Source organism: Pundamilia nyererei, unplaced genomic scaffold (assembly GCF_000239375.1).
Source record: "Pundamilia nyererei isolate P.nyererei 1_Seehausen unplaced genomic scaffold, PunNye1.0 scaffold00050, whole genome shotgun sequence".
Classification (NCBI taxonomy): Eukaryota; Metazoa; Chordata; class Actinopteri; order Cichliformes; family Cichlidae; genus Pundamilia; species Pundamilia nyererei.
The window spans coordinates 2,594,894-2,608,753 of record NW_005187451.1 but is presented as its reverse complement, the minus strand read 5'-3'; the positions used below and the strand labels follow the sequence as shown (position 1 = coordinate 2,608,753).

The 13,860-nt window shown below is 47.0% G+C and overlaps 1 protein-coding gene across 2 annotated transcripts in view; it reads left to right on the top strand.

Moving 5' to 3' along the window:
* braf (B-Raf proto-oncogene, serine/threonine kinase) overlaps positions 1-13,860 on the top strand; it is a 28,682-nt gene that overhangs the window by 9,795 nt on the left and 5,027 nt on the right. Inside the window, exons 4-19 of one of the 2 annotated variants that reach the window (XM_005733197.2) lie at positions 1,328-1,431; positions 3,853-3,955; positions 4,049-4,197; positions 4,708-4,827; positions 4,933-5,092; positions 6,700-6,739; positions 8,612-8,731; positions 9,800-9,936; positions 10,015-10,132; positions 10,527-10,611; positions 10,739-10,915; positions 11,000-11,046; positions 11,494-11,612; positions 11,933-12,064; positions 12,985-13,119; positions 13,651-13,804. In XM_005733197.2, the coding sequence (XP_005733254.1) occupies positions 1,328-1,431; positions 3,853-3,955; positions 4,049-4,197; positions 4,708-4,827; positions 4,933-5,092; positions 6,700-6,739; positions 8,612-8,731; positions 9,800-9,936; positions 10,015-10,132; positions 10,527-10,611; positions 10,739-10,915; positions 11,000-11,046; positions 11,494-11,612; positions 11,933-12,064; positions 12,985-13,119; positions 13,651-13,804 (1,900 nt within the window). The remainder of the gene's footprint in view (positions 1-1,327; positions 1,432-3,852; positions 3,956-4,048; positions 4,198-4,707; positions 4,828-4,932; positions 5,093-6,699; positions 6,740-8,611; positions 8,732-9,799; positions 9,937-10,014; positions 10,133-10,526; positions 10,612-10,738; positions 10,916-10,999; positions 11,047-11,493; positions 11,613-11,932; positions 12,065-12,984; positions 13,120-13,650; positions 13,805-13,860) is intronic. The other variant, XM_005733198.1, reaches the window with a different exon arrangement.

The window sequence follows — 13,860 nt, the reverse complement described above, 5'->3', positions numbered from 1 at the left end:
ATAAGTCCCTTTATGTATTTGTATTTCCATTCAGTTGACAGTCGAGCATTGGGCAGATACTAACCCTGAATCTCAGAGTTAGTATGACTGTTGGATAAAAAGCACGTGGGTGTAGAAAAAAAAGTGCTTGTGTGAATGGCTGAATGAGGCAAGTTGTCTAAAGTGGTTGGAGTAGAAAAGCGCTGTATCAGAACCAGTCCATTTACTGTTCAACATCTTAATCCCTCACCAGAGAAATGCACTCGTGAAGCAGCAAAAAGGGTCCGACAGAAAATGATTGATGCACGTTGTTCAGTCTGACTCCTGCAGCTCATCCTGCACCGTGGCTGTAACAGCTGTGGTCGGTGGTGTCCATCATGGACATCAGCTTGGCTCTTCCTCTGAATTATTGTTGCACATTTGAGGAAACATCAGGCTTGATTTAAACATTGCATTCTTAACTTTGAAAAGTAAAATGTGACTAAAGATTATAGCCAAGAAGACGTACTGACTTGGTATTTATTACTAAGACAAACTCTTTGCTATTATAAAAAAAAAAAAGTCCCGCAGATCGACTCAGACATGTACAGGACGGCTGCTTCTCTTTTCTGTCTCTGGCTCAACGTAGTTCTGTGTGACAGCGTCTGGCTCAGCTTGGGAGTAATTCGGAGCCTCTGTGACGGACTTGTGTGGTGATTTCTGCATAAATCTGCACAAAACTTCAGTTTGTCATTAACCTCCTAGGACCTGCGTCCACATGTGTGGGCATCACATTTTGGGTTATTTAGACCAAAATACTCAATTTTGCTCTACAAGGGCCTGATATCCACTTACGAGGACTTTATGCTGCCACTGTTCTGTCGAAATTTCAAACGAATATCTTCATATGTGGCTCTGATTTTTCTTAGAAACAAAAATCGGGTAAAGAAAAAAAATCTGGTAATTCTTTGTTTTTACGTTCATCAGGTCCCAATCAGCCCAAATATCAAAGAGACATTTAAAATGCTTCTGTGGAAGAGTTCGGGTCTTAGCAGGTTGAAGTGCATTCACAGGTCTGCTGTGGATTAATGCAGACGAAGGCTGAGAGCATTAGTCTGACCCATAAAGTCAGAGTAAAGCTTCCAGCGAGGCCCAGCCCTGCACGTCAGCTGGATCGTCGGTGTTCTGGTTCTCTGAATGTTGGCGATCGGCGGAGGTCGGGCGAGGTGACTGAATGTAATACTGCTGTACTGCCAGCCTTCCCTGAAACGATGACCTGTGGCTGCTGGCTGAGAGATGTAAAACCCAAACCTGGTTACATCCTGTCATTTCTGTGTCAGTTCAGTGAGTGTCGTTGTGCTGCCTTCAGGTGCCGGCACGCTGTGGGATGACTGTGAGGGACTCCCTGAAGAAAGCCTTGATGATGCGAGGACTCATTCCAGAGTGCTGTGCGGTCTATAGGATACAGGATGGGTAGGTGTCTCACAGACTTATCAGTCGCTGTTTCGTGTCACTGCGTCTCCTCGCGTCTTCACGTCTTGACTCCTCCCAGCGAGGATGTTTGAGAAAGATGTGAAGAAGCTGCCAGATGAGAGGACTGTGCTAGTGATTTAACTCTTAGCATAAAACCTGAATTCACCAAGTTATCACAGTTTGTGTTTAAAGGGTCAACTTCACTGTGACATTATGTTAATTTTACCTCTGCTGCCTCGTTACAGATATTATAAGAATGGACTGATGTCGATGTCACGTGCAGATTCCCTGTCTGGCAGTCAGGATACTTCCAATTTAATGTTTAGCCAGTTTTTTGCTTCAGGCCTTTATCTGCAGACATAAGAACTATAGTATGAAAATGAGTTTGGTAACAGCTGGGAATCTCTGTTTACTGCTTCTGAATGATTAAGAGAGCAAATAGCAGCTAACGGCTACTTCATGAAATGTGGTGAGTGTGAGCGCCTCTGTGAAAGCAGAAGTTTGAGTCGTTGGCTGCTCTGGTTCAGATGTGTGTGGCACAATGACCCACAGGATCGGACACCTCCGCGAATTTACCCCGAGGTCTGAATGTGCACCACTTTAAAACAAACCCAAGAACTGCAGCTTAGACCAGCGGTCCCAACCTTCTTTAAGGTGTGGTGGATAAATACGACAGAAAAATGATACGACCGAGACAAAAACGGGGCTCTTATTTAAATATAATAAGTGCGAATTCACTGTGTAGTTGTGTAACTTTATCCGCAGCGTCCTCCTGAAATGCGCCAACAACATTGAGAGCAACGTCCTCCTCTCTGCCCCTTAATGCCCTCTGGTCGCTATGGTAACGCGTAACTATTTCTTTCAAAATAAGACACAACTACAACACGGGAAAAGACCCGGGGAAACGGAGTTGACGATAAAAACCCTGAAAACCGTAAATTTCACACCCGAGCCTCAACTCTCGCGACCCGGCACCAAACGACTCGCAAACCGGCGCCGGGTTGGGGACCGCTGGCTTACACTGTCAGCCTCAGTTAGCACTTTAAAGTTAACGTTCATAACAGTCTAACTAGAACAAGTGTGGCACGTTTGGAGGGGCTGCGAGGGAAAGCTTCTCTCTAAAAAGAACACGATCGCACGTCGCAGGTTTTTAAAGCTGCATGTGGATAACCACAAAACTTCTGAAACCACGTCATACAGCATATCGGCACAAAGACCTCGTACCAGCTGTCAAGCACAGTAGTGGAGGGGCCGCTAGACCTGGGCACCTTCCAACAGTCGTACTTCCGATGGGAAGCATATTTGGCTGTACTGGAGCAGCCAGGCATCAAACCACCAACCTTCAAGATAGTAGAGGTTAAGCTCCACCTTCTGAGCTACAGCCACATAATGTGAGGCCACGTGTCTCACAGTCACAGGGATGGCGAAGTCCTCAGAGCGTACCTGCAGAGTGTTGTCAGATGGAGATGGTGTCCAACATGGGCCACACCTGAATGTGCTCCATCAGTGTGTCCAGTGCATCCTGGGTCCATGGCCGACTCTTCCGGCCCACTTGTCAAAAAAAAAAATATATAATTTTCTAAGTAAACATATTTGTAAAGGTGCTACTGACTTGAAGTTCTCACGGCACAGTCCATCCAATCCACACATGCAAAGAAGTTATGTGCAATAATCAGAAATGGGCAGCAGTGCAGAGGATAAGCTAATTGCTAATCGCCACTTCTCCACCCCCGTTGCCATATTGCCTGTTTGACGCGCTGTTTTTGAAAGGAGGGAACCTCCTCTCACTGGATGCCTCCTGGCTGAGGTGTTCCAGGCATGTCCCAACAGGGCAGACTCTGGAGAGGCTACATCTCTCGGCTGGAGTTCCCCTGGATAAGCTGAAGGGGGTGGCTGGTGAGAGGGAGGTCTGGGCTTCTCTGATTAGGCTGCTGCCCCACGATCCGCCCCGGATATACGTGGGTGGATGGATGTATGGATGGAATGGCACATCGCTGCAAAATTAATGTCTGTGAACTTTAACTCAAACTAAAACAACGGCGTAAAGATGGGAGGGCCAAACTTTCTCCAGCACGATGTGACACACCGATAACACCATACACAAAATGCTGACGTCAGGTTATTGCTTCTGAAGGTTTTCATAGGCCTATGTGTTGGGACCGCCATATGGCCATCGGGTATTTTTGATGTAGGCAGTCTCATGTTATGTACAACAGTGCGGTGCACGTCCCACACTGTGGGGAGGGTTATACAGTGCGCACAGTATCATGAGTCCTGCTGTATGAAAGTGGAGCAGTAGGATGTTTGGGTTTTATGCTGGAAACCATCATGGTTAGTTTTGCACCGCTCTTGGTGCGGTGGCTAAACCAACGGCTGGCTGAGGTGTAGACAGTTTCCGATACTCCCCACTTCCTGTTTCAGAGAGAAGAAGCCTATTGGCTGGGACACAGACATCTCGTGGCTGACGGGGGAGGAGCTGCATGTAGAAGTGTTGGAAAACGTGCCGCTCACCACACACAACTTTGTAAGTACTTTCAGAAAACCAAGTGTCCCGTAGTGAGAAGTGCTCAGTGCAGCCGGGGTGACTCTGGTCTGTATGTCTCTGTTTGATCCACAGGTGAGGAAGACTTTCTTTACACTGGCCTTCTGTGACTTCTGCAGAAAGTTGTTGTTCCAGGGTTTCCGCTGTCAGACCTGTGGCTACAAGTTCCACCAGCGGTGCAGCACTGAGGTTCCTCTCATGTGCGTCAACTACGACCAGCTCGAGTAAGTTCAGTGCAGGAAGGCGCACACTGCTGTGAGCAGTTTGGGACGATATAAGGATGTTATGGCTCCACGGGCTCGGCTCAGTGACCTCTGCTCGTGACACTGAGAACCTGCAGTTACGCGCTGACAGGCAGCTACGCTTGTATCTTTGTACATGTGCGACTGCCACGGGGAAGCAGGGATCAGGACGCTACCGGCAGTAAAAATGCGAACAGAACGAAGCTGTCGTCTGCACAGATCCTGATTCATCTTTATGGTAACAAAGAGCAGTGACATATTCAGGCTTTTAGCTTCAATGGGTTCAAACAATGCCTCAGATTTTAAAGAGAAATGTCATGACTACATAAAAACGAGTTACTGTAAGCTCCAAAATTCACCGTTGGTTCCTGTGGTAGGCAAATGAAACAAGTGTGCTCAGTGTGAAAGGATGTGTGTTAGTGCTTGTTTGGCCTGTTTAAGGTTACGTTCCAACTGTGCCTGAATCGTATGTTTTCGGCGTGTCCTCTGCAGCTTGCTACTAGTGTCCAAGTTCTTTGAGCACCACCCGTTCACCCAGGAGGAGGTCTCCTCAGAGGGAACCACGCCTGTGTCTGAGGCCTGTCCGTCACTTCCCCCATCCGACTCCACTGGGTGAGTCCTCCAGCCTCATACCGAAAAGGAGACGTTTTCCTTCTGTTTCCTCAGCAGAACATTTAGTCTGAAGTTTGAAGTACTAACCAGCGGCTTTCTGTCCAGATCAATATGCCACGCCACTGTATCGCCGTCCAAATCCATACCCATCCCGCCCAGTTTCCGGCCCAACGAGGAGGACCACCGCAACCAGTTTGGCCAGCGGGACCGTTCATCCTCTGCCCCCAATGTGCACATCAACACCATCGAACCGGTCAACATCGATGTGAGTCCGCTGGACTCGCTGACACATGAGAATTTTCTTTCATTCTATGTTTTTCATCACCTCACACAGCGCCCTATGGTTTCACGTCAACGTCCAGCACGTGTTACAGACGTGTTACAGACGTGTTACAGACGTGTTACAGACGTGTTACAGACGTGTTACAGACGTGTTACAGACGTGTTACAGACGTGTTACAGTTGACCAGAATGATGTAGTCTCTTATTTCTTTTGTGCTCTTGACATTAAAATAACAGTTAATACACTTCCTTAAGTTGACAACAGAAGCTCTCGATCGTCCACAGACGGTGGAGCCGCTCTGATGGACAAACTCTTCCATAACACTTTGATAACACTTTATTATTTACTTTCTTTATTAGCAGTATTTTACTTCCCTGAACAACAGCCCATCCAATCCACACATGCAAAGAAATCAAACCATAGATGTCCAAATATTATATGTAATGAGGAGAAATGACACAGGGAAGAATTATTGAACATGCTCGCTGAAATTTATTTAATACAAATGTAAAAACTGTCGCCGATGACAACGACAGCTTCTGTACAGAGAGACGAATCGCACGATTTCTCAGGTGTGATTTCGACCCAGTCTTTAACACCAACAGTCTCCACATCCTCGGGGCTCCGTGGGCCCCGTCTTTAGTTCTTTCCGTGGAGTTTCAGTGGGATCGGGTCACATGATTGGCTGGACAATTCTAACATTTCTCTGAACCCGATTAAGTTTCCTCGGCTGTTTTCAGGGGATCGTCGTCTTGCTGAAACGTCCACCCTTATTTCATCTTCCTCATGCCGGTGGATGGTTGCAGATTTTTATCAAGATGTATTCAACTTTCAATTCAATTCAGTTTTATTTCTACAGCGCTAAATCCCAACAACAGTCGCCTCAAGGCGCTTTATATTGTAAGGTAGACCGTACAATAATACACACAGAGAAAACCCAACAATCATATGACCCCCTATGAGCAGCACTTTGGCGACAGCGGGAAGGAAAAACTCCCTTTGAACAGGAAGAAACCTCCGACAGAACCAGGCTCAGGGAGGGGCGGAGCCATCTGCTGTGATTGGTTGGGCAGAGAGAAGGTTATGTATTTGTACTATTTGTAACTGGAACCATCAGTATGTTTGGCAACACTTGAGCAGTTTTTACCCACCATGAGATGTTTCTTGGGCGACTCGTTGGTAATGAGACACATTTTACGGGCCATCAGTTGTAAATGAACCAGCTGACATTAATTTGCTTTAATTGGCAGGACTTTTAATTACTGATAGATCTCAGCTGCTGTTCCAGGTCTTTTCTTCATGTGTTCAATCGTTTCTCATTATTACACGTAACTTAATTGTTGGACACCTGTGCTTTGATTTCTGTGCACGTGAGGATTGGATGGATTGTTACCAACATCTGGTGAGGATTTCATGTCATTTACACATTTAATTCAAAAGTGGTTGACGTGTTCAATACTTTACTCTCTGTAAATACCATCAGTTTGCACTCGGAGCAAATCCTCATGTATTTATGTTAAGTGTGTTTTTCACCCTCTGCAGCTGCTGAAATCACCGTGTTCATGTTGGTTTTGCTTTCTTTATTTCAGGACCTGATTCGAGATCAGGGCTTACCGAGGTCAGATGGAGGTGAGCATCCAAGAGGGAAACTTCACACTCAACTTTTTCCCCATCATCTCACATCTCTGTGCTCTTGAATTTTTTTTATCTGTGTGCGTGTGTGTGCGTTCAGTCCTGTGCCTTGCCAGTCACAGAGCCGTGAGCTGAAGGTCAGGGGTTTTCGAGGATGAGCGGTCTGAGTGCTCCTCCAGGCTCGGCTCCTCCTCACGTGAAACTAAAACATTTGACAAATTTTCCAAAAGTTCCAACAAAGCAGCTCTGCAGCAAAGCATCGCAATACATGCACAGTGTTGAACAATGTTTCCAGTGTAGTCTGGGTGTGCAGTAAGATACAGAGGGGACACCTGTGACACGTGTGTGGACTGTTTTACATTCAGTGTGGCAGTTTTAGATCCTGAAACTAATCTTGCAATTCAGTTTAATTTATACAGCTCGGAATCACAACAGTCGCTATGAGCAAGCACTTTGGCGACAGCGGGAAGGAAAAACTCCCTGTTAACAGGGGCGGGGCCATCTGCTGCGACCGGTTTGGGTGAGAGAAGGAAGACCGGATAAAGACGTGCTGGGGAATGAGTGGTGTTCAGTTATTAGTCGACTACAAAGTGCAGTCAAAGGCTGCATCCCAATTCAGGGTCTGCAGCCTTAAAGTACGCAGCCTCAACGATCCTCAAGGGCTCAAAGACCGCTAAGGCCGGAAGTGCGAGGCTTGTGAAATGGGACGGTCTAGCCTCCGTCACGCTGCCCAGGTTGCCTAGCAACCATGATACTAACAGCTGGAAACGTGTCATACAGCTGTGTTTGACAGAAATGAAGGAGAAAATCTTTTGTTCATTTGTTTGTTTCTACGTGAGCTTTGATCATTCTCTGATTAAGCTCAGCTATTGAACGGCGTATATTTTAAAGTAAAGGCTTTAAAACCAAGTTAGTACAAACGTCACTGATGTCACATGACTTTGGCCAACAGTAATGTTTAATGTTCTTCGTTATTAAACATTTGCACATAAATAAGTGACATCATATTCAGTACTTACTTAAAGTTTACTCTTCGGCCGCCCCTCATCCGCTGTTTTTTTTTTTTTCCGGCAAAATTATCCACACCCACCGCCGCGCTATGCATTCTGGGATATGTTAGGCCACGAAGTCTACACCGCCACGTCCTTAAAGTTCAGGGAAATGAAGGACTCATTTGAGGGCCGCATTTCGAGCAGCCTTTGAATTGGGACAGCCTTCGTCGCGTCGCGGTGACGTAATCGGCCTTAAAATGCGGCCTTTAAGGCTGCAGAGCCTGAGTTGGGATACAGCCGTTGTCTTAAGTTGTCAGAGTAAGCAGTCACGTGAAGCTAGCTACAAACATCATAAGCTAACCCAGTGTTTCAGCTACACATGGACACGAAAGCTGGAAAAAAAAATTCTGTGATAAAAGAAACAATACACGAAATATATGCTGGAAGTAACACACAGCTGCAGACAGTGTGTGTCAGAGCGCTGTGCAGTAGTTTAGTATTAAAAACCTGTGTGTGAGTGTGTGTGCGCGCGTGTGTGTACATGATCATATAATCCTTGCGGTGATTTTATTGTGTTCATTACTTCTGACTGCAGACAGGTTTTGGTTTTGCTGCATGAGAGCAAACATCTGCTGACGTTTACTGCAGGTGTACACGTCATCCAAAAACTCCACAACAGTCGATCTCTAACCTGGACCCTCACAGTGTGAGTTACCATGGAGATGGACTTCATGGCAGAGGACGCCCAGAGCAAACCCTGGAGTCACCCTGACTGACAGCTTATAGCTCTGACTGTGTAGCCATAGTTAGAGCCTAGTTAGTGACAGGGGCGTGTTGAGTAGCAGTGATGGTCTGTCTGTCTCTCTTTGCCCTGCAGCCCCCCCGACCCACCCCGCCTGCTGCTTGAGGAAGCACCGAACACGGACCTCAAGCCCCCTCCTATACTCCTATCCCAATGACATAGTGTTTGATTTTGAGCCCGAGCCCGTTTTCCGAGGTAGTTAGGCCTCTGTGTTCCTGTGTTGTTCTTCCATTCACATACACACCCCACCCACCCACATCTCCACCTCAGCCCCGTCTCCCTCCACACTCTCTCTGTTCTTTGCCTTTATGCCCTCACATGCTCCTTCAGCCATACACCTCACGGCGCAGTACCACACGCTGCCTGCTCGATGGATAGCGGTTTCTTTGATGGAGGCGCTCTTGTGTTCAGTCATTGGTTAAAAAGAATGACATGTTAATCAGAAAGCCCGCCTCTTGATGTTCACTGCAGCATCTTGTTAGCAGGTTGTTAAAATCAGTTTGTAACTGTTACATAATAACAAAGAGTCGTGTTTTTCTTTTAATATGTCGTCTTTGTAAGATTTCCAAAGCCTCCCAGCTTCATAACTGAATCATGATTTTGGTCGACATGAACGATCCATTGATTCGTTTGCAGGATTTTTTTTTTTCCATTTCTATTCAGACATCACAGCTAACTGTAGCATCTGTAGCTATTGGATATGAAGCCATTGCCTGAACTGGCAGCTGTTTGAAATCAAAAAGGTGTTTGCTAGTGTCACAAACATAAAACGCCTCCATGCTGCAGAGTGCCAGAGTACGGCGTAGTCTGTGCACTCCTTTGACTGACCAAACAGGTCTGCACACTGATTGGCTCGGATTAGAAGTAGCAGTTTTTTTGCTTTTACTGTGAAGTCTGTTTTCAAACGAGCCGGCTGAAAATGTCGGGACGACATTTTTGTAGTTCTTTCAGGACCTCTGAATCTTAACTTCAGGACCCGTTCAGAGAAAAAAAGATGATTACGTATTCGAACCTTTGTTTTGGAAGAATCAGTGACCAAACATATCAAATCTGTGACACAAACAGCTGCCATCCAGCCAAGCACGCCCTCACCTGTCCTGTACATGTGAACACACACACACACACACACACACACACACACACACACACTGATGCTGAAGCCTCAGTCTCTCTCTCTCTTTTTCCCTTCCTGCCTTCTCTGTTTTTGACAAGTCCCTCACTTCCAGACCTTTACCTTTCACTACTCTTTATCTTCTTCTCTAGGTTCGACCACAGGTCTGTCGGCCACGCCTCCCGCCTCTCTGCCTGGCTCTCTGACCAACGTCAAGGTCCCACAGAAGTCGCCGTGCCCGCAGAGGGAGCGCAAATCGTCCTCTTCATCCGAGGACCGCAATAAGATGGTGAGTGGCGTCCGCAGATGCTAGCGTTGTGCTGCGTCTCATTGTGTGCTCGTGCTGATCGAGTGTCCTGTATGACAGAAAACCCTGGGGAGGCGGGACTCCAGTGATGACTGGGAAATCCCGGAAGGTCAGATTACTCTGGGTCAGAGGATAGGCTCTGGATCTTTTGGAACTGTCTTCAAGGGAAAGTGGCACGGTAAGACTGCGCCGCGCCGTCACACCCCACGCAAAGACACTTACAGAGCGGCGTCTACATGCCGCAGCCTGCCTGCTGATCGTGTTCATACTTTGATGAGCAGCGTGTACACGCCGCTTCCTGCATCAGTTAGTCCTGCAGGACCAGCAAGCGGGTTAAGGTCAGGGACGAGCTTGAGTCGGCGCTCTTTCTGCGATAGAACAGTTTCCATCAGCTCGGGGTGAACAAACTGGATAAACCTGCTCGCCACAGATAAAAATGAAATTAGTTTTAATTGAAAAAGATTTGGAATAAATAAAGCAGGTTAGAGCTTCGTGCGTTAGCTTTTCCTTGTTAAATCTCAGCAGTTGGTAAATTAGCATCATCTTTAATCATTTTGTCCCCGGGCTCTCAGGTGATGTGGCAGTGAAGATGCTGAATGTCACCGCTCCCACGCCACAGCAGCTTCAGGCATTCAAGAATGAAGTGGGAGTCCTCAGGTAAGCCCCGCCTTCTCCTTTGTGCACCAGCGCGCTGCTGCACGCTGCAGAACGTCGCCTTACTGATGCATCCTGCGTCATCAGTGTAAACCTGCTGTAATTTGAACACGTTGTGTGTTTGCACCAGGAAAACGCGTCACGTGAACATCTTGCTCTTCATGGGCTACACCACCAAGCCCCAGCTGGCCATCGTGACCCAGTGGTGTGAAGGCTCCAGTCTGTACCACCACCTGCACATCATCGAGACCAAGTTCGAGATGATCAAACTGATCGACATAGCCCGACAGACCGCTCAGGGCATGGAGTGAGTAACCTTTCAAACATCGAGCGCTGTCAAATTCCACAACGAGCGCCGTCGCTCTAATGACGCTTTGCTCTTCACCTTCAGTTACCTGCATGCCAAGTCCATCATACACAGAGATCTGAAGAGCAACAGTATCCTTTTGAATCAAAGTCATCGGGTGATAAGCTGGACTTGGTGCTACAGGAGCGTAAGCAGGACCAAGAAATGCTTCGTTTCAGGGGAGAATAAGAAGAGCACACCTTACAGCAGGAATGGACCTTCCCACGACCCCGGCCCAGACAGAGGCACCAATATATCAAATATGATATTATTACCGTTCGTCCACCAAAGTGATGGGATCAGAATGCAGTGATTGTCCAATACTGCGTAATACTTCAACACTGCACACGATACAGAACATCTGGAACTGAAGAAGAAACGCTGCTTATTGATTCGCTGGATTGTAGCATCCAGCATGTTTGTGTCGTTATTGTCACGTCAGTGTTTTGGTTTTTTGTCATTTCATGAAGGATCAAAATGGAAAATCCATACTTGGAATATGAAGGAGCTCAGAGTGTTTCCTTGACCCGTTGTCCCAGATATTTTCCTCCATGAGGACCTAACAGTGAAGATCGGGGACTTTGGTCTGGCTACGGTGAAGTCCCGCTGGAGTGGCTCCCACCAGTTTGAACAGCTTTCAGGCTCTATTCTTTGGATGGTCGGTGTTCGTGTCCTACGAGACACTTTTTGTTTTCCTGTCATTCTTTCCATCTGATGTGTGCTCTCTAAATGTGCTCATGCGTTAAACCAGGCGTGCTGAGGCTAATACAGCAAGAGTGAGAACGCAGAAGTGATCAGAAATGCAGATCAGCCCATTCTCACCCTGTTTGGGGGAACAGAGTATTGCAGAGAATATGAAAAAGAAGCGCCCCCCTTTCATTGCCATAATATTGATTTGAGTCTTTGTAGACGTTTCCTTTCAGTTCGACTGAACAAGCAGTGAATTATTGACGGTCGGTGTAACTTGTGCTTCGTCAGGCTCCAGAGGTAATCCGGCTGCAGGACAAGAACCCCTACAGCTTCCAGTCGGACGTGTACGCCTTTGGCATCGTACTCTACGAGCTGATGTCAGGAGCGCTGCCCTACTCCAACATCAACAACAGAGACCAGGTGAGTGGATGTGATCGCGGCCCCACTGCTGCACTCGCTCTAACAGATACTCCAGACTCCGCCCCGTTTTACCTCTGGTTCAGCAGTCAGACTGAACCATGTTTTTGCTGCTTTAACAGGTGCATTTCCCCCAGTGTGGCATTAACATGTTAAATGGCTCTTCTGTCGGGTTTTCTACTCTGAGCACGTTACACACCATGCCTCATTCATCCATTGATAAAAGTACTTTTCTCTCTACGCGTGCGCTTTCTACTTGGGGTTGTTATCTTGCCCGAGGATGTTGGGCGTGCAGAAGGAGGGATTGAACCCCAGATGTTTCATGTTTGGGGAATTTCAGCCAGTTTTATACAAAGTTTCCATTTTCAGAGGCTGAAAATAAATTGGACTGAACATCATTTTAATCATGTTTGGAATATAAATGGTGTTTGCTGTTGAATGGGTGAGATGCTCTGCCAGGCCTTTAGCTGGGTTTGTCTTTGGTTCACTATCCATCCACCGTGAGGCGCTGTTTGACCGGTCTCACATTCGGCTGAAGCTGAGCAGAGTCAAGTCCTGTGCACTTCACACTTCATGTGCATGCACGTACCGTCACATGGTCTCAGCAGGTGATGTGTTACGCGTTGAATCGTGAGCTGTTGCTTTCTTTCTCCATATTTGTTTCCCATCTTTCTGCTGCACCGTGTTTTCAGGCACCGGGAGGTTTTCCATATCCAAAGAGTTCTGTGATCCTCTTTAGCTGTGTCGATGTTGCAGAGCTGGCTGACGCATTTTGTCTTTGGACCTCATATTTAAAGTTTGAGACCAAATTTGAACAAATGCCAAAAACACTTGGAATGAGCTGCAGATCTTTGATTTGTCATTAATGATGAGGGAGCAGAGCTCAGAAGATTGTTTCACGACTCGTTCTTTCTGTTCCATAGATCATATTCATGGTGGGACGAGGTTACCTGTCCCCTGACCTCAGCAAGGTCCGCAGCAACTGTCCAAAGGCCATGAAGAGGCTGATGGCTGACTGCCTGAAGAAGAAGAGAGAGGAGCGGCCTCTCTTCCCTCAGGTGAGAGCCCACACTGACGCTTTTATACATTGAGAGGAAATAATATTTACAGTAAACTCTTTTTCTTTTTTTTTCCCAAACCCTTTCAAAAATCGCTGAGACACGGAGACAAGAGACTCTCACACTCATCACATCCCAGCTTCTCTTTAAACTCTAATGGTCTTAATATTTGTTATTTAACAACAGTTTAGTGACGTTTCTCTCCATCAAATCCGACTCTTGCTGTCCTGGTGTTCACCTCCAAAGCCCTTCAGCTAGTGGCAGCAAACAGACATGGATCGTTTCAGGGTGGAAGCTCTGAGTTTGGTGCAGAGTGAGCGTTCGCCCTTACTCCCTAATTTGCAGCATTTTGGATTTCTTTACTTCCTTCTTTCTGACAGTTGTTGCGTTGCCACCGATGGCCTCAGCAAGCAGCTGCAACCACAGAAAGCAGCTGAGCTGATGTAGTCGCTCGTTTCTTGTGTTGTGAGGGAATGGTGATCATACGATCCTGACTAACGACCCCTGTGGCTTTGTTGTGTATTTCTTCAGATTTTGGCATCCATTGAGCTGCTGGCTCGCTCGTTACCCAAAATCCACCGCAGCGCCTCGGAGCCTTCGTTAAACCGAGCTGGTTTTCAGACAGAGGACTTCAGTTTGTATGCCTGCGCCTCACCTAAAACCCCCATCCAGGCCGGCGGTTACGGTGAGTTATTTTTCTTGGGAACATCGCTTCTCAGCATCTGGAGCGGCGAAATCTGG